At 54.3% G+C, this 14,900-nt stretch overlaps 2 protein-coding genes across 3 annotated transcripts in view; one reads left to right on the forward strand and one right to left on the reverse strand.

Moving 5' to 3' along the window:
- msto1 (misato mitochondrial distribution and morphology regulator 1) overlaps nucleotides 1–2,838 on the forward strand; it is a 33,208-nt gene extending 30,370 nt beyond the window's left edge. The window contains exons 13-14 of the mRNA XM_085978488.1: nucleotides 1,092–1,207; nucleotides 1,499–2,838. Of these exons, the coding sequence (XP_085834614.1) occupies nucleotides 1,092–1,207; nucleotides 1,499–1,737 (355 nt within the window). The 3' untranslated portion in view covers nucleotides 1,738–2,838. The remainder of the gene's footprint in view (nucleotides 1–1,091; nucleotides 1,208–1,498) is intronic.
- Nucleotides 2,839–3,096: 258 nt separating this feature from the next.
- Nucleotides 3,097–14,900, reverse strand: part of LOC147086404 (GON-4-like protein) — a 101,404-nt gene continuing 89,600 nt past the window's right edge. For both annotated transcript variants that reach the window (XM_085978482.1, XM_085978481.1), the window contains exons 25-31: nucleotides 14,357–14,500; nucleotides 13,318–13,461; nucleotides 12,222–12,335; nucleotides 11,853–12,015; nucleotides 8,710–9,880; nucleotides 7,724–7,826; nucleotides 3,097–5,930 (exon numbers count right to left, since the gene is read on the reverse strand). In XM_085978482.1, the coding sequence (XP_085834608.1) occupies nucleotides 5,790–5,930; nucleotides 7,724–7,826; nucleotides 8,710–9,880; nucleotides 11,853–12,015; nucleotides 12,222–12,335; nucleotides 13,318–13,461; nucleotides 14,357–14,500 (1,980 nt within the window). In that variant the 3' untranslated portion in view covers nucleotides 3,097–5,789. The remainder of the gene's footprint in view (nucleotides 5,931–7,723; nucleotides 7,827–8,709; nucleotides 9,881–11,852; nucleotides 12,016–12,221; nucleotides 12,336–13,317; nucleotides 13,462–14,356; nucleotides 14,501–14,900) is intronic.

Below are 14,900 nucleotides of genomic sequence, written 5' to 3' on the forward strand. Positions count from 1 at the left end.
TTTGGGTCCATTGGGATTGTGTACAATGGGGGTGAATGGGAAGGGGTTTGGGTCCATTGGGATTGTGTACAATGGGAGTGAATGGGAAGGGGTTTGGGTCCATTGGGATTGTGTACAATGGGAGTGAAGGGGTTTGGGTCCATTGGGATTGTGTGCAATGGGAGTGAATGGGAAGGGGCTTGGGTCCATTGGGATTGTGTGCAATGGGAGTGAATGGGAAGGGGTTTGGGTCCATTGGGATTGTGTACAGTGGGAGTGAATGGGAAGGGGTTTGGGTCCATTGGGATTGTGTGCAATGGGAGTGAATGGGAAGGGGTTTGGGTCCATTGGGATTGTGTGCAATGGGAGTGAATGGGAAGGGGTTTGGGTCCATTGGGATTGTGTACAATGGGAGTGAATGGGAAGGGGTTTGGGTCCATTGGGATTGTGTACATTGGGAGTGAATGGGAAGGGGTTTGGGTCCATTGGGATTGTGTACAATGGGGGTGAATGGGAAGGGGTTTGGGACCATTGGGATTGTGTACAATGGGAGTGAATGGGAAGGGGTTTGGGTCCATTGGGACTGTGTACAATGGGAGTGAATGGGAAGGGGTTTGGGTCCATTGGGATTGTGTACAGTGGGAGTGAATGGGAAGGGGCTTAGGTCAATTGGGATTGTGTACAATGGGAAGGGGTTTGGTCCATTGGGATTGTGTACAATGGGAGTGAATGGGAAGGGGTTTGGGTCCATTGGGATTGTGTACAGTGGGAGTGAATGGGAAGGGGTTTGGGTCCATTGGGATTGTGTACAGTGGGAGTGAATGGGAAGGGGTTTGGGTCCATTGGGATTGTGTACAATGGGAGTGAATGGGAAGGGGTTTGGGTCCATTGGGATTGTGTACAATGGGAGTGAATGGGAAGGGGTTTGGGTCCATTGGGATTGTGTGCAATGGGAGTGATTGCGAAGGGGTTTGGGTCCATTGGGATTGTGTACAATGGGAGTGAATGGGAAGGGGTTTGGGTCCATTGGGAGTGAATGGGAAGGGGTTCAGTGCATTGGGACTCGACAGTGGGAGTGTTGACGTGTGACCTGCTGTTCTCTTGTTCCTCAGTGCGGTCCATCTGGCTCAAACCCCGTGTAAAGTGACGGCTCCATACCCACAGTTCTTCACACCCTCCTTCAACAAGCGGGGACAGCTGGCAGGAAGCGGTCCGCCCTCCGCGAGCGGTGAGTGGAGGGGATTGAGTTACCAGGCTGGCACGTACTCCCTGGGCCAGGCCATTCTGTAAAATGTGTTGTTAACGTTCAGTTCTTCCAGTGTGTGTATAGACTAACCCGCATCGTCCATGGGTGGATTCCACGGTAATGTTGGGCTTGTGTCTGGGTGGGGCTGCCCCCACTGGAACTCACCCACCAGTGGCGCCTCATGTTTCTGTGGGGGGTAGAATAGATGACGTGCCATCAGTGCTTCAGTTCTGCCCTGGGCTCCGGTGACTCGGCCTCGCTCTCTCTCCACAGCTGTCGAGAGTATTCCGGTGATGACCGCGCTCCAGTCCTCTCCGGTTCTCCACACCGTCCTGCACAATCTGCACCGGGAGGTCAGCCGACTCAACCTCCAAAAGTTCAACAGTTTCCTCTCCGCCGGCACCGAGCTGGACGACTTCAAAGAGGTTCTGGAGGAGCTGAGGACCCTCTCCCAGTGCTACAAAATGAACTTCGACCTGGATGAATCGGAAGATGACTCTGACATGGAATAAACACTTGCTGCAGCCGCCTCGCTGCGCACTGTACCACCTCTCTCGGCGTCCTTCACCCAGAGTAACGGTGGTACGGGATGTGTGTGTCCGTGATGGCAACACACCATGCTCGCAGCGGAAATGGCTTTCTGCCCCGCTACCTAAACCCACCCGTTACCCATAAGCTGTAAATATGTTTGATGGAGGGGAAAAAACTTCATTTGATAAAACAGATTTTATTTAATTCTTAAAAAGGTGTCAGAAATGCCTAACCAGGTTTGAATGGCTGCCCCCTCCCCACCGCACAGTCTGGTGTCGGGGACAGGGCGCAGGTTAGGTTAAAAGAGCCCAGTGCATTGTCTGCAGCCCTTCTCCACACGCGAGGTGGGAGGTCGGGAGTCAAAGCTCACACTTTGTGTCCATGGGGACAGACTGACTGGTTAAGATTCAATCTCTGGTTCCCTCAAGTGACTTGGCAAGTCAGTGCCCTGCTGAACGAGCTGGCGCCAGTGTGTAAACCCCCAGCCCCTGTAAGTTTGGACGGAACCTGTCCCGATGCCTTATCCTCTGCAACTGGAGTTTATTTCTGAAGCTGGGTCTGATTCTGGTCACGAGTGGATGCAAAACATTGGCAGCTGTGCTAACAACACTGTTGCTGTTTATTCAGCAGGGTAAGGATTACTCATTACCTGTACGGAGTTGCTGTTCAGCGGGTAAGGGTTGTTTTTTTTAACCCCGCCCCCTTCCAGGCCACGTTCTCGCTGTTCAATCTGGATCGTGTCGTTGAGCAGAGAGCTCGTGTAGGCTGCATCTTCCAGCCACGGGCTCCAGGAGAGAGACTGGAAAAGACTGAGGGGCGGTGGGAGGAGAGAACACTTGGGTTTTTGGAGGGTTTTTCCTGAGCCAGTTTGAGTTTGGAAAGAGGGAGCTGGGGATGAGCGGGAAACCAGACGGGACGCTCGTGGATGCTGCAGTAAAAGGGAGTGGATCCTGTTCCAGGACAATTGTTTTTTCTTGTCATTATGCCTGCAGAGGCAAAGGAGCGAGGGCTGCTTTTGGTTACAGAACGTTTTATTGAAGGATTTTGTGCTGTTTTTACAGAATTAAACGTCATTCCCAACAGCTGTAAAAAGGTCAGAACTCTGTTTTATGCTTTACCATTGTGGGCTGGTTGCTGCCGTCACAGATGCACCAAGAAAATGTCTGCCTCTTTCTCACATAGACTAGGACTACAGCACACTGGGACTGTGTAGAGGGAGCTTTACTCTGTATCTAACCCGTGCTCTACCTGCCCCGGGAGTGTTTGATGGGACAGTGTAGAGGGAGCTTTACTCTGTACCTGTCAGCTTATTGAAAGTACCAGACCATTTGAGAAAGGAACCATGTGAAAAGATTTATTGAACTATTTCTGACTCTTCCACACAGTGCTAGTTTTTTTCTTTTACACAATGTACAGTCACTATAACTTAAGATATACAAAGGATACATTTCACATACACATACATATTTACAGTAACAGCAGAAAGGAGACTCGTGTCTGGCAACGAACCAGTGCCCAAACATCCCTCCCACAAACTGCATTTACACAGGACACAGGCTGTAGTGCATGTTTATTTCCACCCTGCCCCTGTTTAAATAACCCCTACAACAGCGACTGTTGTGAGGCGATAACACCATAGAACATAGGAGCAGGAGTCGGCCATTCGGCCCCTCGAGCCTGCTCCGCCATTCAATGCAATCATGGCTGATCATCCAAATTCAGTACCCTGTCCCTGCCTTCTCCCCAGATCCCTTGATCCCTTTAGCCTTAAGAAATATATCCAACTCCTTCTTGAATATATTTAATGAATTGGCCTCAACTGCCTTCTGTGGTAGAGAATTCCACAGGTTCACCACTCTCTGGGTGAAGAAATTCCTCCTCATCTATGTCCTAAATGTCTTACCCCTTATCCTTAGACTGTGACCCCTGGTTCTGGACTCCCCCGCCATCGGGAACATCCTGCATCTAGTCTGTCTAGTCCTGTTAGAATTTTATAAGTTTCAATGAGATCCCCTCTCATTCTTCTAAACTCCAGTGAGTATAAGCCCAATCGACCCAATCTCTCCTCATACGTCATTCCTGCCATCCCAGGTATCAGTCTGGTGAATGTTCGCTGAACTCCTTCCATGGCAAGAACATCCTTCCTCAGGTAAGGCGACCAAAACTGCACACAATACTCAAGGTGTGATCTCACCAAGGCCCTGTACAACTGCAGCAAGACATCCTTGTTCCTGTACTCGAATCCTCTTGCTATGAAGGCCAACATACCATTTGCCGCCTTAACCACCTGCTGCACTGCATGCTTACCTTCAGCGACTGGTGCACAAGGACACCCAGGTCTCGTTGCACTTCCCCTTCTCCCAATCTATTGCCGTTCAGATAATAATCTGCCTTCCTGTTTTTGCCACCAAAGTGGATAACCTCGCAATTATCCACATTATACTGCATCTGCCATGCTTCTGCCCAATCACCCAACCTGTCCAAATCATCCTGGAGTTTCTCAGCATCCTCCTCACAGCACACACGCCCACCCAGCTTTGTGTCGTCTGCAAATTTGGAGATATTACATCTAGTTCCCTCATCCAGATCATTAATATATATTGTGAATAGCTGGGGTCCAAGGACCGATCCCTGCGGTACCCCACTAGTCACTGCCTGCCACTCGGAAAAAGACCCCTTTATTCCAGTTCTTTATCCAAGTCCGTACCTTGCCCCCAATCCCATGTGCTTTAACTTTAATCCATTGCACTCTCTGCCACGGTACGGCATGACTGTAAAACCCCCTCACACAGGAGAACCAGCTAGCAGCGTTCCCCTGCTCGTGAAGGGGGATGACAAGTCTGTTGTCCGCGACACTTCGCTCACTGAGAAAATACATTTTAAAATCTGCAAACCATAATCCTATCTGAGATATTCCAATGATTGTAGCTGCCTTTGGGTGGGGGGTCACCGATTTCCCCCCCCCACCCCGAGGCAGCTTCTGTTTAAAAACTTGCGTTGCCTAAGCACGGGAGCCACAATACTGTGAACAGCCAGAGAGACTGTCACGGTGGGAGAGGATTCAGCCCACGCGCCATCCAAAACCAATTTCACAGTGTCCCAGGCCCCTTTCCCCACAATCGATACTGGGGGGTGCAGGAATAGATCGTGTTTGTGACCCTGCCCACACAAACAGGAACACTCTCCTCCCTTCCCCGTGCATGGGTGGGCTCCGCGAGTAAAACTCTCAAACTACACACACGCTGCAGAGGTATTCTACAGCCAGCTTCTGCCTCCCACCATGGAAGCCGCACGACCGCTAATCGGTCCTCGGCATTACTACAAACGTCGGCCGTGCTGCATCTAACCACCAGCAGAGGTCAGTCAGTCAGTACAATCAAACCCCTGAACAACATAAAAGCTCACCGGCGCTCTGTAGATTCCTCAAGGCAGCATCGGTATGCTAACCAACAAAAAGTCTGAAAATATCCGGCAACGCCATCCCCACGGCCTGAAACCCAACCAGTCTCTCTCTGCTGCCAGTGAGCCTCCGGCTCGAGGACCAGCAAATGTCACGCTTAATACTCGCTGCGTCAAAGCTCCCCTTCAACCACACGGCCAAGTGTTGCCTTTCCAATAAATACGGAACAAACCCAAATTGGGCAGGCAACCAATGTTTTCTGAGTGGTTTACGCCGGGAAACCCCGACACCGGCACAGAGAAGAGTTAGAATAAAACACTGGGACACACGAGGCCCAGCAAGCAAGCAGCGACTCGAGGACAACCACATAATTCAGGACACTGGATTGCAAACACGGCATGATTCAGCGCTCCTGCTCTGGTATTGAGGTACTGCGATCAGCTAACACAACCCAGAGCCAGGCAAAGCACACAAGAGTCAGGGCCCCCTCCCCCTGCCACTGCTCCGCTTTGGGGGGTCTCCTCCATCTCACCGCCTTCCCGCACAGGATTCACATCCAGGAATGGTGCACCTCGCACCCCCACCTGTCCAACAACGCCCCCCAAGGGGGGGGGGGGGGGGGGGGGGGAGAAATCAGTCTTGCTCCTCGTCCGAGGGTAGCCGCGCTGCCAACTGCTCTGGGTTGCTGTTGCTGGTGACATCCTCCTCCTCGTCGGTACTGGCATCGCCCGAGGTGTGGAACAAGCGCATCAGCTCCCGAAATCGTCGTGAAACCTAGTTAGCAGACAGACGGCAGGTTTAGTAACCCCCAGGATACAGACCCAGGTACAAACAGGCAGCATTGAGACTCCAACAAGAAGCCCATTAAAGCCTGCTCCTCCCACAGCCAGGTGTACACTGCTCCCTCGCACGACTCTACCCACCCGTTTAATCTCCTCCCACAGCCCATGTCCACCGTCCCCTCTCATGGACTCTTGGATGACACCTCACCACCATCCCTCCTTACAACAACAGCTTCTATTTGTAGAGCGCCTCTAACGTGCAGGAAACTTTCGTTTAACCGGAGGTTAAAAGTCCGGAAAGCTCTATCTACCGGCAAAATTCAGGAGCCGTTTTCTCTAAGTTTTTTTTTACTTCTCGTGGCTTTTTTTTTTTCCCTAGTCAGGCTCTGCAAGGTCTGTAGCTAAGCAACAGCTTCAGCTAGAGACGCTTGCAGCTGCAGCCGACTGTTTTGAAGCTGTTGCTACGCAACAGGGTTTGTTGATTCACACGGAGCTGAAAAGCTCTCTATGTTTTAACATTGCCGCTGGTTTATACGGCAGTTTTGATCTAACGGCACCAGCTCGGTCCCGTCAGCGCCGGATACCACAGTTTCCTGTAGTAAAACATTCCAAGGCTCTTCACCGGAGCATAATCAGACTAAATTTGACACCGAGCCACATAAGGAGGTATTAGGACAGCTTGGTCAGAGTGGTCGGATTTAAGGAGGGTTTTAAAGGAGGAGAGGGAGGTTTAGGGCCCAGGCACGGCTGCCAATGGTGGGAGTGATTAAAATCGGGGACGTGCAAGAGGCCAGACTCTCGCCTCTCATTTACTGTCGGTGTAAATTTCGTACAATACTCCCCAAAGGGAATCGAACAAAACTCCAGATATTAATTCTGCTGTACAGACACAATCCATTCCCCCACCCCCAGAGCAGTGCAGTAACCGTCGCACCCTGTGGATTATTGGGTTATCTCGGTCTGTAACTGTCCTTACGTTATCCAATCCCACTCCCAGCCAGATCTCCATCCACTTTAATCAACTGCAGCAGCTGCTTTTCCCGGGCAGGAGGAAGGAATCTCGAGTCTAACCTCCAGCAGAGTCACAGGACTCTGCTGGCGTTCCCCGACCCCAGCTCAGGGGCTCTGAGGCCAACTGCTGCCCCAGGCGCAATGGAGGTTCACTGGGTTAATTCCTGGGATGGGAGGGCTGTCCTATGAGAAGAGATTGGGCCGATACTCTCTGGAGTTCAGAAGAATGAGAGGCGATCTCATTGAAACATACAAGATTCTGAGGGGGGATTGACAGGGTAGATGCTGAGAGGCTGTTTCCCCCTGGCTGGAGTGTCTAGAACCAGGGGTCACAGCCTCAGGATAAAGGGTCGGCCATTGAGGACTGAGATGAGGAGGAATTTCTTCACTCAGAGGGCGGTGAATCTTTGGAATTCTCTGCCCCAGAGGGCTGTGGAGGCTCAGTCGTTGAGTATATTCAAGGCTGAGATCGATAGATTCCTGAACTCTCGGGGAATCGAGGGATATGGGGATCGGGTGGGTAAGTGGAGTTGAGGTCGATGATCAGCCATGATCTTATTGAATGGCGGAGCAGGCTCGAGGGGCCGAATGGCCGACTCCTGCTCCTAATTCTTATGTTCAGTCAGAGAGCGGTGGTCTGGTCGGTGTGGCTCGGTGACGCGCTGGATTACCATGCGGAGCCAGCGAGCAGTGACCTACCGAGCATCCTTTCACCAGCCCCCTCCTCACCATTTAGACCCCATTGATGGAATGTCCCGCGTTCGCCAACCTCACCTCCTGGGCCGACTTGCTGTTCAGCTGTTCTGCGACCGTGCTGAAGGTTTCCTGGTTGGCCCCACTCTCCTGACAGGCGGTGAGGATCGTTCGGTCTGCCTCCCTGCACCACAGCAAACAAAGCACACTCCCAGAGTTACTGATGCACACGCACCTGCTTCTATCCACTGTGACTCAAAACTCTCTTCACTGAGCTCACCAAGGCAACACCGTCAGTGTTAGATACAGAGTACAGCTCCCTCTACACTGTCCCATCAAACACTCCCAGGGCAGGTACAGCACGGGGTTAGATACAGAGTAAAGCTCCCTCTACACTGTCCCATCAAACACTCCCAGGGCAGGTACAGCACGGGTTAGATACAGAGTAAAGCTCCCTCTACACTGTCCCATCAAACACTCCCAGGGCAGGTACAGCACGGGTTAGATACAGAGTAAAGCTCCCTCTACACTGTCCCATCAAACACTCCCAGGGCAGGTACAGCACGGGGTTAGATACAGAGTAAAGCTCCCTCTACACTGTCCCATCAAACACTCCCAGGGCAGGTACAGCACGGGTTAGATACAGAGTAAAGCTCCCTCCACACTGTCCCATCAAACACTCCCAGGGCAGGTACAGCACGGGTTAGATACAGAGTAAAGCTCCCTCCACACACTCTGTATCAGCCCCAAACTTACAGGAGCGACCCCTTCACCAGTGTGACAACATTTTTTCGTTCCCACTTTTCTGAATGTGACTGCCAATAATTGCTGAATTCAGGCAATTTCCCTCTGTGCTATCCTAACTCAATTCAGGCGGGATCGTTACTGATGAGAGAGGAGTTCCTTCCTCACACCAGCTGGGTTTGGACTCGAGTCACATGGAAGGCTAACTCACCACCACCGAAGCCTGCAATGCTGCTGCGCCCGTACCGGGGTACAAGCAATGGCCACCCCCCGTCATGCAGCTGCACCAGTGATGCAGCAGTGGAGAGAGAGAATGGTCTTACCTTGTCCACAGCACCACGCGCTCCCCCGTGGAACTCAGCCGGCTGTTCTGTGCACAAACTGCAGCCTGGGCCTGTCTGTACTGCTCGTCTTCCTCCCCTGTGCACTCGTCACTGTTCTCCGTCTGTTGGAGTGCCATCTCGGAGCAGGCGCCCAGACAAGGAGGCCGTCTCCCGCACCCCGTCGTCTCTCCCGTCCCTGCGCCGCCCGCCTCCCACAATCCTCCGGGCGGATCGCGATCGGCGGCGTTCTGACTGCAGCCGTCCCGCGAAGCTCCGTCAGCCAGTGTCCGCTCCACATCCCCGCGCGGGAGCTCGGCCAGTTTCTGACAGCTCATGAAGCGGATCTGCGCGCTGGCGGAGGCGAACTTCACCGAGATGTGGCCGCTCGCGTCTCGGCACCGCTCCCCGTGGGTGGTCCCGGTGTCCTCGGCACGGCGCTCCCCTTCCACCCTCCTGCCTCTCCGTGCCCCCGTCTCCGAGGGGGAGGTGGCTCCCGCTGGCGCCGTTCCGCCGTCGTGCGTCTGGTCGCTCTGGAGACCTGGCGGCGGTGCCACAGCCAGGTGGGCTTCGCGTCCTGCCACCTGCTCCGTGCTGCTTCCCCCTTGCGCGGGTCCAGCCCGTGACTCGCCCTGCCCATGCGTCGGGTCCCTCGTGCTCGCCAGCTCCAGCCTTGCCGCTTCCTGCGCAGCGCATCGTGCCCCGTGCGGCTGGGTTTTGTCCCCGGCGGGGCGCGGTTCGCTGGCTCCGGGTGATGCCCACCGAGGTGGGGACCCCTCCTCCGGCACACCCGCTGTCTGCCGGGTCTGGCCCTGTCCATTCTTCGGCAATTCCCGGGCCCTCTCCGGGGAACCGGCGTTATGGGAGCAGCCTCCTCTCCTCCGGTCCGATTCCTGGCTTCTGGAGGGGTTGAGCGGAGGGGACGAGCCATCAGACAGCGTCTCCCCCACCGCCTCCTCCATCCCCTGGGTCTCGCCGCTCTCCCCCTCACTCGGGGGGCTCTGGATCTCCTCAGCGGATCCCACAGGGGATGTTGGCACCGCGCTGCCAGTCTGTGAGACTCGGTTTTCACTCTCATCCCCCTCCTCCAAACAACAGGTGTCTGCTGGGGGCGGCAGGCTCGTCCACACGTGCGACTCCTCACAGGCACTGGAAGCTGGACAGGTGTTCCTCCCTGTGGAAGAAGCAGCGAGACGGTGACGGGAGGTTCTGCACTGGGGGCCTGAGAGAATCTCACCAGGCTGTACCACCTTTTAATATTATCGTCTCCTGTCCTGAACGTGCCGAGTTTCGCTGGGCTGCAGGCACCTCGACCATTCTTCACGAGCCTAGTGAGTGTTTGTATGCTATTTTACTACATGGGGCATCACAACCAGCCCCAATGCTCTCCCCCCTCGTGCCCACTATTGGAAGAAGAGCAGGGGGGAGTTCTCCCCAGTGTCCTGGGGCCAATATTTAATCCCTCAACTAACATCACTAAAACAGATGATCTGGTCATTTTCACATTGCTGTTTGTGGGAGCTTGCTGTGCGCAAATTGGCTGCTACGTTTCCTACAGTGACCACACTTCAAAAAAAATACTTCATTAGCTGCAAAGCGCTTTGGGACGTCCTGAGGTTGCGAAAGGTGCTATTGAAATGCAAGTCTTTCTCACCCAATGTCCATAGATGCATCCTGCAGCGGGGTCACTGGCTGGCCGTCAGGACCAGGACCCCTTGGTGGCTTTTTCCCCCCTTCCCTCAGTCCAGTGACACGCAGGGCGATTTTTTAATTCCTTGTCGGGATGTGGGCATCGCTGGCAAGGCCGGCATTTATTGCCCATCCCTATAATTGCCCTTGGAGAAGGTGGTGGTGAGCCGCCTTCTTGACAAGAGTGTCTCACTGGGCTATTTCAGAGGGCAGTTAACCACATTGCTGTGGGTCTGCAGTCACATATCGGCCAGACCGGGTAAGTGCGGCAGATTTCCTTCCCTGAAGGGACATTAGTGAACTGATGGGGTTTTTACGACGATCCGATAGTTTCATGGTCACCAGTACTGACACAAGTAATTATTCCAGATTTATTTAATTAACTGAATTTTAATTCCCCAGCTGCCGTGGTGAGATCTGAACTCCCGTCTCTGGATCATTAGTCCAGGCCTCTGGATTACTAGTCCGGTAACGTTACCACTATGCTACCGTTCCCTTATTGCAGCCCCGATACAACAGATATATAAAATTCTAACAGGACTAGATGCAGGAAGGATGTTCCCGATGGTCGGGGAGTCCAGAACCAGGGGTCACAGTCTAAGGATAAGGGGTAGTCCATTTAGGACAGAGATGAGGAGGAATTTCTTCACCCAGAGAGTGGTGAACCTGTGGAATTCTCTACCACAGAGGGCGGTGGAGGCCAATTCATTAAATATATTCAAGAAGGAGTTGGATATATTTCTTAAGGCTAAAGGGATCAAGGGATATGGGGAGAAGGCAGGGACAGGGGACTGAATTTGGATGATCAGCCATGATCTCATTGAATGGCGGAGCAGGCTTGAGGGGCCGAATGGCCTACTCCTGCTCCTATCTTCTATGTTTCTATATCGACTGTCAGCACAGACCAGGGGTCACGCTGCTGCTTTCCATCGCTGTAAATGGCGTCAAACTGGGGGAGGGGGGAAATCACATGGTCCTGAGCCGCACGGTAGTGAGAGCCCCGATCGCAGGGCTATATCCCGCGTCCTGGGCTATGGGGTGGGCGCGGTCTAGAGGGTAGTCGCTTTCGATCACCAGCAGCTGGAATCGGCCCTGCACTCCACAGATCTCAGGCTCGGGTGTGATGCCTCCATCGCCAAACAGCCTGCTCACGGTCGAGGCTCAGAGAGAGGACGAGTACCACTTCGGGTGCCCGTGGATCTGTAGCCCAGCAGGAGACTGCACCTTCGGGACAGGGCGACAATACGGGAACGCTGAGACATTGATGAGAGATTTGGGGATTTCGAGCTGGAATATGGAAATGGGGGGAGAGCGACAGACTGCTCCATAGAAGGGCCTCCCGCACCGACATTTCCGCCACCCTTTCACCTGCCAGGGTTCGGAGGGAGTGATTCCCCTCCCTGGACTGTAACACACTCCTGCTGCGCTGAGCGGCGCGAGAATGTTCGCACACAGACCTGATGTGGGAGATCCTCGCGGTGAGGCCTCCCTCTGCTCCTGGTTTTCCTCCGTCGCGTCTCCGCCTTTCCCAGGGTCCTTCAGCCCGGGCTGGGGGCTCCAGTCCTCCTGCGTGCCCGTGCCCGCTGAGTCTTTACTCTTTGAGGTCTTGGGGTCCAGGCTCTGGGGAAAAGAGCTAAAGTCAACACCTAACGGAGCAACAACCCGTCACAGCCCTGGGGTGATGGGCCTCCCACCGCCCTGGGACCCTGGGTTTAAAGATTGGATGTTCCCCACTGGGAACTTGGTGTGTGAGGAACAGCAGCCAGGAGCCCACCCCCCGCCCCATCAATTCCCCCGCTCCAATCCCCAGCCCCCGCCCTTGGTACCTTATCATGGGGGTGTCCATCTCTCCGCTTTTTGTTCCTGGGGGGCGGTGCCATTTTCTGCAGTTCCTCTTCCTCCTCGAGATCCGGCAGCACAACCTCCTCGAACCCATCAAACTGTGGGTGCAACGCCAACAGGTCAAAGGGCAGCAATAGGCGGGCATCTACCACATCCCCTGAGGGTCACTGGGCATCTGCCACACCTTCTGAGGGTCACCGGGTATCTGCCACACCCCGAGGGTCACCGGGTATCTGCCACACCCCGAGGGTCACCGGGTATCTGCCACACCCCGAGGGTCACCGGGCATCTGCCACGCCTTCTGAGGGTCAGCGGGTATCGGCCACACCCCGAGGGTCACCAGGTATCTGCCACAGAGACCTTGTTGGCTCCAAGCCTCTCTTGATGCGCGTGTCCTAGATCCAAAGGGACCCCTCCCCCTGCGGTTGGTCATTAGAGAATCAGCAATTGATTCAGCTGCTGCTTATTTTAGAAATACAGAAAACTAGGAGTCGGCCCTTCGAGCCTGCTCCGCCATTCAATATGATCATGGCTGATCCTCTCTCTCAATACCATATCCCTTGATGCCTTTTGTGTCTAGAAATCTATCGATCTCCTTCTTCAATATATTCAGTGACTTGGCCTCCACAGCCTTCTGTGGTAGAGAATTCCACAGGTTCACCAGCCTCCGAGTGAAGACATTTCTCCTCATCTCAGTCCTAAATGTCCTACCCCGTATCCTGAGACTGTGACCCCTCGTTCGAGACCCCCCCCCCCCCCCCCCCCAGCCAGGGGAAACATCCTCCCTGCATCCAGTCTGTCTAGCCCTGTCAGAATTTTATACGTTTCAATGAGATCCTTTTTTGCAGCAAGATTGTAAGCGTCGTGCACCCTGCTGCCAAAGCCATGCAGTCAGTCGCTCACAGCATGGGGCATCTGTCCTTCAATAACCCGCCCCTACTGTGAGGTCGGGAGGTTCGCGCTCCCCGTGTGTTAAACCCCCAACTCCTCCCCGCCGAATCACACACCCTGCAACAACCGCCCGCCAACAAGGTCTCAGCGGCGGAGGCTGGGTGCAGCGGGCCGGGTCCACGTGCTCACCTCGTACTCCTTGTCCTCGGTCCAGTGGACCTCTTCGAAGTCGTTCATCCTGCTGGCCGGGGGCCGCAGCTGGTCAAAGAAGAGGGAAAATTCGTCCTGGAGGTGGTGATGGCCTTTCAGCAGCTGCCAGACCTGCACCTTCAGCTTCAGAGGGACAGGCGGAGAGAAAGGAGGGCCGGCAGGACGGAGGGGCAAGGAGGGCAGAGAGAGAAGGAAGGAAAGAAAAGAAAGTTTAAATCTGCCGTTTTAAAAAAGGAAATTGTGAATATTGTGCTCAAAGGTGAGTGATATTAGTTCTCAAAGCAGCAACTGTCCCATCAAACACTCCCAGGGCAGGTACAGCACGGGTTAGATACAGAGTAAAGCTCCCTCTACACTGTCCCATCAAACACTCCCAGGGCAGGTACAGCACGGGGTTAGATACAGAGTAAAGCTCCCTCTACACTCTCCCATCAAACACTCCCAGGACAGGTACAGCACGGGTTAGATACAGAGTAAAGCTCCCTCTACACTGTCCCATCAAACACTCCCAGGGCAGGTACAGCACGGGTTAGATACAGAGTAAAGCTCCCTCTACACTGTCCCCATCAAACACTCCCAGGGCAGGTACAGCACGGGTTAGATACAGAGTAAAGCTCCCTCTACACTGCCCCAACATTGTGCTTGAAGAGAATCGAAAGAAGAATGTTCCCTCACTGCTCCAGTGCAACATTCCCATTTCCCAAACCAACTGACTTATTAAAGGGGCCATTCCTTAAAAATCTAGAAGCAGCAGGAAGATATTCTCCCCCCACCCCACCCCCGTTTTCCCCCCACCCCACCCCCGTTTTCCCCCCGTGCTCTCCTAAAGCCGATGGCCCTCGCTGCCTTGCCTCATCTGTGAAACCCGGTATCCTGCCCTTACTTCACAGGTGAGCCTAGACGGCGAGTGCTGTTCAACCGTGGGAGGCACCGCCGTGAGGCAGATCCTGGTCCCCAGCCACTCAGAGAGGGAGAGAGAGATAGAGAGCGCGCTGCCCTGCCCGACAACCCCCCTCACCTCGGCTACGTCCAGCGGGGAGCACACCATGCAGCTCTGCAAGGCCTTGATAATCTTCTGATGATGTGACGGGTTCTCAGCAAAGCAGATCTCCAGCTGGCGGAGGAACTTGCGGCTCTTGTCGAACGCCTGCTGCTCTTCGAACTGAGGGAAGGAGGACACGACACGCGCTCAGCCACCGAGACACAGCCGGGGCATGGATCAGTACACAGAACCAGCGAGGACATTCCCTCCCCCCTCTTCCCTGCCAGGGGCGTTGAATCCCCGCTGGGGAGCGGCATCCCAGGGGACGCCCGGGCACCGTGACGCTGCAGCTGTGTTACTGCACGAGAAACCCAACCGGCTGAGGTCAAAGATCAGCCACGATCTTATTGAATGGCGGAGCAGGCTCGAGGGGCCGAATGGTCGACTCCTGCTCCTATTTCTTGTGTTCTTAGAACGAGTTCAAATCCCACCGTGAGCAGTTTGAGAATTTGAATTAAGACCATAAGAATTAGGAGCAGGAGTCGGCCATTCGGCCCCTCGAGCCTGCTCCGCCATTCAA

This window comes from Somniosus microcephalus, unplaced genomic scaffold (genome assembly GCF_052327205.1).
Source record: "Somniosus microcephalus isolate GS21.2 unplaced genomic scaffold, FLI_Smic_1.0 unresolved_chr7, whole genome shotgun sequence".
Taxonomy (NCBI): domain Eukaryota; kingdom Metazoa; phylum Chordata; class Chondrichthyes; order Squaliformes; family Somniosidae; genus Somniosus; species Somniosus microcephalus.